This window comes from Centroberyx affinis, unplaced genomic scaffold, assembly GCF_046629955.1.
Source record: "Centroberyx affinis isolate AG114_WGS23_722 - 3 ecotype Tasmania unplaced genomic scaffold, CSIRO-AGI_Caff_v1 ptg000287l_1, whole genome shotgun sequence".
Classification (NCBI taxonomy): Eukaryota; Metazoa; Chordata; class Actinopteri; order Beryciformes; family Berycidae; genus Centroberyx; species Centroberyx affinis.
This window is the reverse complement of record NW_027278966.1, coordinates 259,276-271,339: the sequence shown is the minus strand read 5'-3', so window position 1 is coordinate 271,339 and position 12,064 is coordinate 259,276. Positions and strand designations below refer to the sequence as shown.

Here is a 12,064-nt window from a genome sequence, read left to right as displayed (position 1 = left end):
AAGTTCTTAATCATTTGAATTAGGACACAGCTTCATCGCTCTATTGGAAGCAAGTATCTCTCTATGACTTTAAGTATACTGATATTTTTTTCAATGTAGAATCAAATCAAAATGAGAGACATCCTTGGTAGATACAACCAACAATTCTTTCATACATTTATTGAGATTTTTTTTCTTCCATATTGACTTGAAAATGTTTACAGAAATTGTACCGAGCAGAGGCATAGCAATGGAATCAAAGGCCATGTCCATTGAATGCAAAACAGAATTCCATAAAAATGATGCAAATATCAATGCAATACACATACATATGTTTTCTCATACAAATTACAGATTACAAAAACATAAATGAGATCTTTTCATATGCCCTGAAGCAGCGCTGAAAATACCGAACGAGTACAATGACATTTCAGTACGCCTGTACAGCGCTAGGCCCCCACAACTCTAATTCTTGCTGACATATAAAGGAACACAGCACGTGCACACACACACACACACACACTGAATCACTCGCTCGCACTCACTCGAACATCGATGGATGAGACAACAAGAAGCAGAAATAATATCCAGCGTGCTTCAGACAGGTTTGGTTTTTTTTTAGTTTTTTTTTTTAGACTACTGTCTGATTTCCAAGAGAGTTTGAAGAGCAGAATCTGGGCTTGGTAGTCTCTCTGGTCTTTCAGTCACACGCAGACAGCCAAACAGACTGACAGACAGTCAAACAGTCCACAGTGAGGTCAGGTGATAGTGGTACAGCGATTGAGTCGGCCACTGTAACAGATCCCTCCGTCCATCTTGATTCTTGTGATTGTAGTGTTAAAAGACCCCATAGTTTGAGCCATTCCTGGTATAATTGTGCAAGCAGAGAAGTTCCATGAAAACCCTCTATCCAGTCAGTTAGGATTGATTGTTAGTGTTTCTGTTTTTTTCCCCCTGACAGGTAAGAGTCCAGAGAAGAAGGAAAGAGAGGAGGATTGTCATCCATTTTCTCCTCTCCTGAGTCAGAGGGGGTTGATAGAGTATTGTGGATTGTTTACAAACGATTGTGACTATTCGTAAGTGCAACAGAGATTAACATATCAAAATAATGAAGAGATAAAACAACGACCAAAATAATGGAAGCGATAAAAACATCGAAAGCATCTAAAAGCTATATCCTATTGCACAATTAAAAATTATGATACAAAAAATGGATACATAGTCAAAAAAGACAAATTGGTATTGCATACAAATCAAGGAAATAAAAAAAAAAGTGAAAGTAGTATGTTCTGTCTTTAAGACCGTCAATTCTTTTACAGAGCCTACTCTCGATCATTGCTGATATAGCAAGGTACGAGAAAAAGAACGCTCAAAACGTTGATTGTTTTTCATCGCCATTTTAAGTTTAGAGACCACTTCTTGTCATGGTCGCAACAGACAGGACTTCTAAACACTGATTTTATCGGTTCAAAAGTGCACCTAGATAACGAAATCCATTCAAAACATCGCTATGCACATGAAGATGAAACGTGATACATGAAACAAACCAACGAAAGGAGATTAATAAAAACACAGAAACGGAAGCGAATGAGAATGCTGCATAGCTGGATTCCATTTAAAGCAATGCCATCATCAGAAAGACACACAGGAGCGAGACAGACCGAATTACTGTACATGATCAGACTCGACCGTTTGTTCACAAGACTCTCAATAGCTTCCTCTTGCTGAAGTTGATTCAAAACCAGAACAGAGAGCCCAACAGACAAAAACCAAACGCCCTCCATTTTTTTTCAGTCCTCTGAGAGGGCTTGAGTTCAGACGTGCGTGTCGCTGGGTTCGCTGGCCAGGCTTCCCCCCCGAAGGTAGATAGCTGAACTGGACTTGGGCCGGCTCTGGCTTTGACCTTGACCCTGGGTGGACCCGTTGTTGTTGACCTCTGGCCCCCTGGTATCCGTGGAGATGACCCAAGTGGTGGGACGCCACCTCTTCAGGGAATAAGGTGTTTTGACGCGCTTCTTGATCTTCTCTCCTGTCCCCAAGGCTCCATCCCGCTGTACCAAGTCCCCTCCTGGAAAACAGATAGAATATTGATCAGCATCTTGTTTTCACACTAGTGCGCTTACAACAGATTAAGGCTGAATGTCTCATTTACTTTATGGAAGTACAATGTGAGAATGTAGATCAATGACTAGGTTTCAAACTCATATTCATATTCAGTCTTGATATCTAACAACAAAATCTTCTCAGATGGAGGTCTCAGAGATATAAAAAAAAAAATCAAATGGGGTCCCTGGGGCTTAATGCATACCCAATGACATGAAAAAGACTGAGAACTCTTGATGCAACACACAGTGACAATGTATAAGTGAGGTGATCATGAATTATGGAGTGGATTCCCTCATGTCTGTTTGCCTACTGTCTGAGTGTTTGTGTAGAAAATCACCTAGTGAGGCGAGGTCCTGGGTAGTGAAGGACAGGTCCAGGGAGTTGGGTCTCTCTGGCCTGCGGGCTTTGGGCTGCCTGAGCAGGGCCTCCCCTCGCATGGTGACGGGGGCCGCTCCTTGGGTGTCCACGGCACCAGACCCAGACCCCGAGCTTTCTCCCGGGGGTCCCGTAGGCTCCCTGCTCCCCGCCTCCCCGGTCCCCTCCTCCTCTCCTCCGTCACTCTCTCCCTCGCTCTCCCCGTCCCCCTGGCCGTGGCCGGTGTTGCTGTTGTTGTTGTTAGTGTTGGGTCGGGCGGAGCGGAGAGCGGCCACGCTTGCAGCAGTGTCTCTCGGATCGGGCTGCTCTCTCTCTCGGCTCAGCAGGGGCTCGTGCTCGTCGGGGCTCGCTGTGATGAGACCGAGGCTCAGGCGGCTGTCGTCCGACCTCAGAGCTCCGGACCCGTTCTGAGCTACGCCGGATCCTCCGAAGCCCGTAGCGCCGCCTGCTGCCATGGACGAGATACCGCTGTTGGCTTGACCGTTAACGGCGCCGTTAATGCTACCGTTGACATGCATGTCTCGTAGAACAGGCAGGTTGTTGGTGCCTGTGCCCCGGTGAGCCTCTACAACCGTGTTTGTGGCTGTTGCTGCGCCAATGTTCATCTTTGTTCCTTCCACCTGTCGCAGGTTGGACTTTCCAGAGCGTCCAAACTTGAACCTGAGGGAGGAGGATGAGGACTCTTTCTTAGAGGGCTTAGTGCGCAGGGGCAGACTGGACGGCCTCTTGGGCAGATTCTGCTGCTTGGGGAGGGGGAAGATGGCCGTGGGCATGGCGGCGGCGGGGTCCGACGCGCCCGAGGCCTCGCTGGCCATCTTGATGAGCGGGTACAGCAGGCTGGAGCTGCCAGGGCTCAGCGGGTCCGGCGAGCAGAACTGCTTCTGCGAGTGCTCCATCAGGTTCTCATCGGAGCTCTCCTTCAGGTTCTTGTCCACCTCTTTGGGGTCGAGCTTGGTGGTCTCCAGGTCTTCCTGGGTCAGGTGGAGGCAGACAGGGACTGTGGCTCCCCCTGTGGGCCCCTCGGACTCAGAGATAATAGTGGTGGTGGTAGTGGAGGCTGAGGGGCTGCCTCTCAGGCCCATCCCCGCCCCGCTGGTGCTGCTGCCCTCTGGGCTAGGCAGACGGGCATTTGCCTGCTGCTGGCGCTCCTGGTTAATGGAGTTCCTGTTTCTCTCCCCGGTCCCGGCCCCAGCTCGGCCGCTCACAGAGCTGGTGGTGTCGGTCTGCGTGTTCTTGGCCGCTCCCTCCTGCTCTTCGATGTAAGAGGATGGATGGTCTGGGTACGGGCCAGACTTTGGTGTCATGCGATTTCTGGTAGAAAGCACATTGAGAGAAACAGAGAGAAATGTCAAACAAACATAATACCAATGTTGTTCGAAAGGGGTGCTCACTGAATTAGGTACTGTATTGGCAGATGTGTGTATGTGTGCCTACCTCTCGTTGTGCAGTGTGGTGGACATGGGGTTGAGCGTGGGGCTGACCGACTTGGAGCGGTCCCATATGAGGAGTAGCTCTGCCAGTCGCTCCTCGGCGCACTGGGCTGTGAGACGGGCCTCGGCGTCCTGGTCCCAGCAGTCCTCCATTGTCTCTTTCAGGGAACGCACCGCCTGGCAGGGACACAGTCTTACTCTGCTGTTCACACTGCTAGCAACCACATCACTGTGCTACTATCCAATGCCCCATTTCAGCTAGCCAACTGCTAGCTGCAGTGCCAGTTGTGCTGCAGCGTTAGGCGTGACATATAACAACGCTAATACATCAGGTAATGTCAATGCCAAAAGTTCAGCTGCAGCCATATTTTTGCACCAAACAAGAAACGTGGCGACTGGTTAACAGCGACCTATGTTGAATACATTTTACATTTCAAAATTCCAGACTTTTTCCTGCTTTGTTAACTGGATTTAAAGATTTTGGTTGATGTTTAACATGATGTATGCTTATAGTGGAAATGTGACTGTCAAAGAGGCAATTGTGTTAAATTAGGGTGGGTCCAAAACTACATAAAATGTGTGATAAATGTGTGTATTGGCTCTGAACACTATTTTTCTAAACTTTTCCAGATTTCTGTCAAATTCCAAAACTTTTCAAGACCTGGAAATTATGAAAATAATTGATCTTTTTCCAGTGCTGTGCAGGAACCTAGGATGTCTCTCAGTTTATAGAAAATTTAAGGAGTTTCAGTGACCGGTTTCTCAAGTTGCTGGCGGTGTGTAAGAATGAATATTACAGTATTACAACATCGATTCTGGATTCGACCAAGCCCACTACTGTAACACCATCTCACACATCAGACTCAACCCACACACGATGGACACACACACACACACACACACACACACATACCAAGCTGTTCTCTTTCCAGGCCTCGGGGAACTTGGGCCGTTGCTTCTCTCTGGATACCAGGACCTGCATGTCCTCAAACGTCGGGTGGTTCCCTGCTTCCGCCTGGAACGCCATCTGGTACTCTGGCACCGACTCTCCTGGAGGCAGGCAAGGAGGGAGAGAGGCAGGAAGTGTTTCATGTAATCTTTCATGTAGCACAAACACACATCAAATGTGAATATACTGAATCTGCAAAGCCCTATTTTCAGCAATGTGGTCCAGGAAGCCACATTATTTCATTCAGAAAGAAAGGGAATTATACATCTAGAAAAACAGAAATTCTAAAAAAAAAAAAAAAAAAGAAGAGAGAGAAAAAAAACCCCATAAGAGTCTGGACATAGTTTTGACCTGAGTTAATTTTCCTCTCCCTTTTGAACTTCATAGAGTTATTTTTCCAAGACACCCTCTGAAAAAACTCTCCAAATTGCTATTGTCCTACCAATTCGTCATATTAGCGGGATACACTGGACTGTAATGTTTCAATCATTGCTCTACCCACAGAGCTACACAGCATCACTCAACACAGACTGTATACAGAGGAAGCTGGTATCGCAGTATACCCGCTTCCCCGTGTTCAGGTGTGTCTGCATCTGAGTACGTGTCCTTGTGTCTCTCTCACCAGGGAAAAGGTCGGTGCATCTCATGAAGGTCTCCCAGTAGACCAGGCCCAGGGCGTACATGTCCACCTGCTTCAGGGCCGACTCACAGTCCCTCAGGTTCACCGCCCCCTCCAGCACCTCTGGAGCCATGTAGCGGATTGTCCCCACCTAGTAGATGGGTGAGGAATGAGCAGGGGGGGTGGGGGAGTGAGGGTGGAGAGATGGAGAAAAGGTATGTGATGAGGGGTGAGGCAGGAAGAGAGGAGAGGAAGAAAAGAAGAGAGAAAAGACAGATGAGAAAAGACAGGGCGAAGGCAGAGATGGAATAAAGCAAAGATGTAGAGGAGATAAAGACTTGGAGTAAAATAATTTCGACAGCACATTTCCACAGTGAGCTTTATTGTCCTACTTTATCTTTTTTCCCCTGCCGAGCACATCTGATAAGAGTTTCACAGCTTTCCACAAGGTTCTTTATAACAGCTTCAAAATATCCTTCACACTAAGGATGGATTTTGTGCTAAAACTCTATTATTGCTTGTACAGTGGCACTTCTGCAGTGGCTAACAAGCAAAAATACAAGAAAATGAAAGTACCAAAAATGAAAAAAGGGTTGACTTTTGGTAAATTCTGCAGGAGTTTAAAATCTGTGAGGAATTCTTCTGATTGTCTTTCCATTACAATGTACTCATTAACATTTCATCAGCTTTGATTTTGATTCCATTTATTCCTCCCCGCTCACCTCACTGATGGCGGCGTTCTCCTCCTCTCCGTGTCGCGCCGGCCGGTTCCCTGTCAGCTTCATGGACAGGCCGAAATCGATGATGACACACGTGCCATCAGCCTTGACGAGAATGTTCCGGCTGTTCAGGTCCCTGTGGGAAACCGCCGGCTTGTACACGTCTTGACGGAGGGAGGAGGAGGAGGAGGGGGAAATAGAGAAAGGAGAGGAAAGAGAGGATGAAGAAAAGAGGCAAGACAAAGGAAGGGAATTAGTTTAATCTTTTATTAAACCGTAGGCTACATCTCGATAGCGCAGCAGTCGCAAAATTTGCCAAGTCTTTACTTCACAGATAACAAGTGTATTTATTTAGTTATTTGAGTTATTTGTTAATGAATAATAACACCCAGCAAATCCCTTCACATAGCTTTCGATTCCCCTCATTATTCATTGTTCTTCAAAACAAGCTGTACTGTCAACAGACAGTTAAATCCTCTAATCTAATCTACAACAATGGGATTAAGACCATATCGCTCAGTAGCCTCTGGGTGCAATATCCAAGTGTCCAGCAGAGGGCGCACTGAGGCAGAGGGGCACAGGAAGTTGTAGCAGCTACCACAGTATCCAAGCTTTGAGGCTCCTGCTATTGATGTGTTGGGAGAGTGGGGGAGGATGACGACTGTACCAAAGCCCAAGGGATTCTGCTGTTAGCAGCTACAAGCACAACTGACAAACACCAGGTCTCTCTGCCTCTCCCTCTAGTTCTATCTCTCTCTGTGTGCCATCCTCTCTGGTCTGATGATCCCTTCAGCTTCCCTTCATTCCTTCCCTCTCCAAGCCCAAACCCCCTCCACTTCTATTTGTCACATGCTTGCACAAACAGAATAACTTCCATCCCCATGGAGTCTTAACACTGCATCTGAGCCACTGTAAGTGCACTTTGTTCCCTCTTCACTTCTCAGCCTGTTTGGCTGTTTGATGCGGATCTGTGCTGATGAGGAGGAAGGGGGGAGTGCCAAGTACAACCGCTGAGGCTGAGGGTCGGTGACGTGGAGATACCAGATAGAGTGAGTTCAGTTCATTTGTCAGTTCTGCCCCCTTAGAATGATTTCCATGAGCCACGGGGATATTCACTTGTCATTTGAATCCCTATCTTGACTTCTCCGCCCTCCCCCTACTTTGTCCCGCTCTCCATTTTTCACTCTCTCTCTGAGGCTAGCCTGCGGCCAGTCTATAAATACCCTTGGCTGGAAGTGCATGCAGTGTGTATGTGTGTGTGTGTATCCAAATGCAGGGATGCAAAGCGCTCCAAGCCAAACAGGACCTGCACACTGCAGTCCCACGTGGGTCTAACAAGGCTCTCGCACAAGGCAATGGGGTAGAGGTGGTAATACACACACACGCACACTCTAAGACCCATCTAAATAATAATCATAACTAATTGGGCTGAAAGTCTACCTCATACTTTGCTAATACTCTGTTGCTATTCTCTGTATGTGTGTTTATTTGTGTGTAAATAACGATGGAAGCAGCAGCCTTGGAACTTGAGACTGAGTGAACTGTGAGCAGTTATGTAATTAACTCTGTGTGCGTGTGTGTGTGTGTGCCCCCTTACCTCCTTTGAAGAGCTCAGTGTGCAGGTAGGCCAGGCCGCGGGTGACGGAGTGAGCGAGCCGGCAGCTGCTGACCCAGTCATTGGTCTGAAGGCTCAGGTAGCGACTCAGAGAACCCTGAAGAGGAGAATGGAAGAGGGGAAAGGATGTAGGAAAGGAGATTTAAAAAAAAAAAAAAAGGTAACAGGGAGAGAAGGGGAGGGTGAAGGAGGGAGGGAGGGATGGAGAAATAATAGAACGTGTCACAGAGAGGAAAACAGATTAAGAGGGAGAGGAAGTCGATAGAAGTATCGAAGGTAAAATGGAAGAAAGGAGGAGAGGGTGGGGGTTAGAGGAGGTGAGGAAATGGGAGAGATTAGGGGGAGGAAAAGGAAAGGGAGAGGTTGGGATGTGAGATGGGAGAAAAGTAGGGGAGAAGTCAGAGAGAGAATAGTGAGAAAATCAATCACCTGCATCCTGTTTAAGAACTGAGAACAGATATGAGGAAGGATGAGAATAGCTGAGTTGGTGTTTGTCACTTTAGACACAAGTCACCTATCAGTAAATGAGTGGTGCATCAGAGCCAAACCATACTTTGTTTGCTCTCTCTCTTACACACACACACACACACTCTCTAGGGTCAGGCTGATTTATTGGGCTTTCACAGACATATCCTCTTTGGCATTTGTTCCATCAATAAAATTCTGATTTGGCCAGGACTAAAAAAAATACAGCACAATGGTTATTGTGCAGGTTTTAGCTTTCACTGCACATGAGAGGTTTGAGGCAGCAGGGTGTAGCAAGTAAGGAGTCCATCAATCCTCCCAAAACCCCCTGAGCATCCACCCTACTGAAGTGCCCTTGAGCAAAATGCCGCAGTGTTGTTGAGTAGTTGACCTTGTGCTCTGAGGAGTATTTCCTCTTAGGGGATAAACAGCAGCATATCACAAAAAGAAAGAATTATCCTAAAGAATATGAATAGAGCAATGACTTATCTGGAGTACTGACACCACAAGAAAATCTTTATCAGAAGACTCATCGGATATTATTAATTTCCTTCTTCAATTAACTTTATCAGCCTTCATCATCTTGCATTGGTCGGGCCTTAACGCACACACACACACACACACTCAATCTTTTCTTTCAAAAATCAATCACAAGGCAATTCGTGCATCCGCTACTAAAGAAAATTACATTAGGTCTGTTCGTTTTAAATAAATTATGTTACTGTTTGCTTGAATACGAATGCATTAAGTGTCCCAGACTCCTGTCCTGGCTTGATCCATGTTACCATGGCAACATGTATTACAGCGGTCGTCATGATGCATAATAGGCTCCTTTCATAGGCTGGCTGGGGTCAGCTGACCTCTAATTATGGACACACTGCAGAGCGCGTCATACTTCGAAAGCCACGCCCACAGTGAGGGAAAACAATATCGCTAACAAACCGGCAAAAGCAGCGATCAGGAGGAAATCTTAACAGATATGGACAGCCTGACAAGGTTTTTCCTGTTTTCGAGTAGACAAGTCTGTCAAAGAATTATTTCAGCACACTGCCTCCAACAGAGAGGAGAAGGTACACTGAAAAAATGAACTTAATTGGCCTCCATCAATGTCCTTTTTCAATAAAGCTGGATAAATGATCCCACACAGTGGCCTGAAGTGAAATACTAAGACATTTACCACTACTTAACTTAATCACCAGGTAAGATAATAAGTTGACTTTGTATTTCCAATTTTTTTATATGAAGTGAAATTATTCAGCTATGCTTTTCAGACTATAAGTTTGAGCGACGCTGATGTGACATTGGTTATTAAAGTGGATTGTTGTTAACTATATTATGTTTGCTAACAATTCAGTGAGATTTCTCATTACTTTTGCACCCACAGAGCAAACTATCCTGAGACCCACACATGAATACAACTAATCTGTTTTATAGAGAGGAATTGGCTCAGTAATGTTAGCTTAGCAGCAGATTAATGTTAGGACAGCATGGTAGCTTTTAAACACATTTTAACATACAGGTTATCTTACCACTGTACCACTGTCATGTTTAATTTGGGGAATAATGACAATGATGTACATTCAGTCACACAAGGTGAATGGAAAGCGGTGCAGCGGATTCCCCCACGATGGGCGTGGCCTATTTTATGCACTGTCTCTATGGGGCTGAAGGCTTGGACAGCAAACATATTCAGTTTTTAGGTACATGGACATTAATATTGAAGAGTTCCTAGATGCAGCTGTTAGCAGTCAGTGCCAGCTTCTTCTTTCCCCACACCCACTGCATATTAATTCATCTGCGGGAAAAACGGAGATGGAGAAGACCTCAACGACTACATGTACCAGTGATTCTACTCCGTCTGCCCCTCAGAATACAGATTCAAGTCCTTCTAACGTTGAACACACACGCATGCCCCTACATACTGACCTTCCCCTCCCCCGGGTACTCACATGTGGGTAGTAGTCCATGACCAGCAGGTACTCGGTGCGTCCCTCGGCGCCTGTCCGCTCGTCGGCGGCCACGAACCGGGCGATGTTGTCGTGCTCCAGCAGCGGGAGCCGGTAGATGGAGCACTCGTTGAGGAAGTTCTGGCGGTTGGCCGCGGTGAACACCTTCACAGCCACGGGCCGCTCGTCCAACGCGCCACAGTACACTGCGCCGTATCGGCCACGGCCAATCAGCTGAGGGGAGGAGGTGGTGGTGGGATTGGAAATTGGAGGGGGGAGAAAACAAAACAAATTTAGATTTTGCATCCTACACCTTCCGCTAGTACTCTTACTGAGAGAAATTTATGATGAGAATTGTGGAAAAAATGAATAAAATGAATGAATAAAATGATCATTTTGTTGTGCTAGAGATACGATAAGACTGAAAGACAGGTACGAAGGCAGAAAGAAAGAGGCAGAAAGACAGGAACAGATAAACTGAGAAAGAACGAAAAGCAGATGGAGGGACAAACAGAAATAAAGACAGCAAGGCAGACCGGGAGGAAGACAGATAAAATCAAAATGACAGACAGACAAACAGCAGGGTTAAACAATAAAGATGGCCCAATGGCCCGGAGTCAGTTACAAGTCACTGCACTATTCAATTAGAGTGCAGAATGGGCCAGAGCTCAGCAGGCCTCTAAGGAGCCAGCATTCTGTCTTTAAAATTATTTGCGTGTGAACGAGAAATGAATTGTGCATTTGTGCAAAACAGTTCAACGCCGATTTTGTAATTTCCACCTCCATGTCGTGTTAAACATTTATCTCAGAAATATACAGCAAAATCCACTGGACTCTTGTTTTGTCTGACAGTGCGGCTCCCTGGCTCATTCCTCCTCCGCTATGAGTCTGATGTGAAACAACGTGTCTGCATTTGATAAGCCACAAGGACGGTGGTCTGAATTCAACTCCTGCCTGAAAAGATATCACTTGTTCTAGCCTGAAATGAACTAAATTGATGTCAAAAAAGAGAAAGGAAAAAATCACAGCATCTTTGTATTTCTATCATTATGTTCAATATGGATGTACTGTAAGAGCCGTCCGTCTCTCTCGTCAAGCACAGCACAAGCATCCTGCTCTTATGAATCATACCTTTACATACTTTTGAGTACTCCATAGAGACACTGCGGAGCGCGTCATACTTCGAAAGCCACGCTCACCGTGGGAGAAAACAATATCGCTAACAAACCGGCAAAAGCGGCTATCGGGAGGAAATCTTTTCAGATATGGACAACCTGACAAGGTTTTTCCTGTTTTTGAGTAGACAAGTCTGTCAAAGAATTATTTCGGCACCCTGCCTCCAACAGAGAGGGAAATGTACATTGAAAAAATGAACTTAATTGGCCTCCATCAATGTCTTTTTTCATTACTCCAATAAAGCTGGATAAATTATCCCACACAGTGACCTGAAGTGAAATACTTTGAGATTTAGCACTAGGTAATAAATTGAGGGCACCCTGAGTAGAGCGTGTACCACATAAGGCTCAGTCCTTCCCGCAGCGACCCGGGTTCGAATCCGGCCCGCAGTCATTTGCTGCATGTCCTCCCCCCTCTCTCCCATACCTTCCTGTCTCTCTCACACGATCTCTCTGTCAATAAAGCATAAAATACCTAAAATAAATCTTTAAAAAAAGACTATAAGTTTGAGTGACGCTGACGTGACATTGGTTGTTAAAGTTGTTGCGAAGTTAACTATCTTACGTTAGCTAACAAGTCAGTGAGATTTCTCATTACTTTTGCACCCTGGACTGGCAGTCAATACAGCACAAACTATCCTGAGACCCACACATGAATATAACTCATCTGTTTTATAGAGAGGAAT

The 12,064-nt window shown here is 46.0% G+C and overlaps 1 protein-coding gene across 1 annotated transcript in view; it reads right to left on the bottom strand.

Annotated features, from left to right (window-relative positions):
* Positions 1-152: 152 nt before the first annotated feature.
* The window catches only part of LOC139640421 (bone morphogenetic protein receptor type-2-like), a 30,779-nt gene continuing 18,867 nt past the window's right edge, over positions 153-12,064 (bottom strand). Inside the window, exons 6-13 of the mRNA XM_071514620.1 lie at positions 10,207-10,437; positions 7,775-7,889; positions 6,181-6,341; positions 5,462-5,609; positions 4,804-4,940; positions 3,895-4,067; positions 2,423-3,771; positions 153-2,047 (exon numbers count right to left, since the gene is read on the bottom strand). Coding sequence (XP_071370721.1) covers positions 1,794-2,047; positions 2,423-3,771; positions 3,895-4,067; positions 4,804-4,940; positions 5,462-5,609; positions 6,181-6,341; positions 7,775-7,889; positions 10,207-10,437 — 2,568 coding nt within the window. The 3' untranslated portion in view covers positions 153-1,793. The remainder of the gene's footprint in view (positions 2,048-2,422; positions 3,772-3,894; positions 4,068-4,803; positions 4,941-5,461; positions 5,610-6,180; positions 6,342-7,774; positions 7,890-10,206; positions 10,438-12,064) is intronic.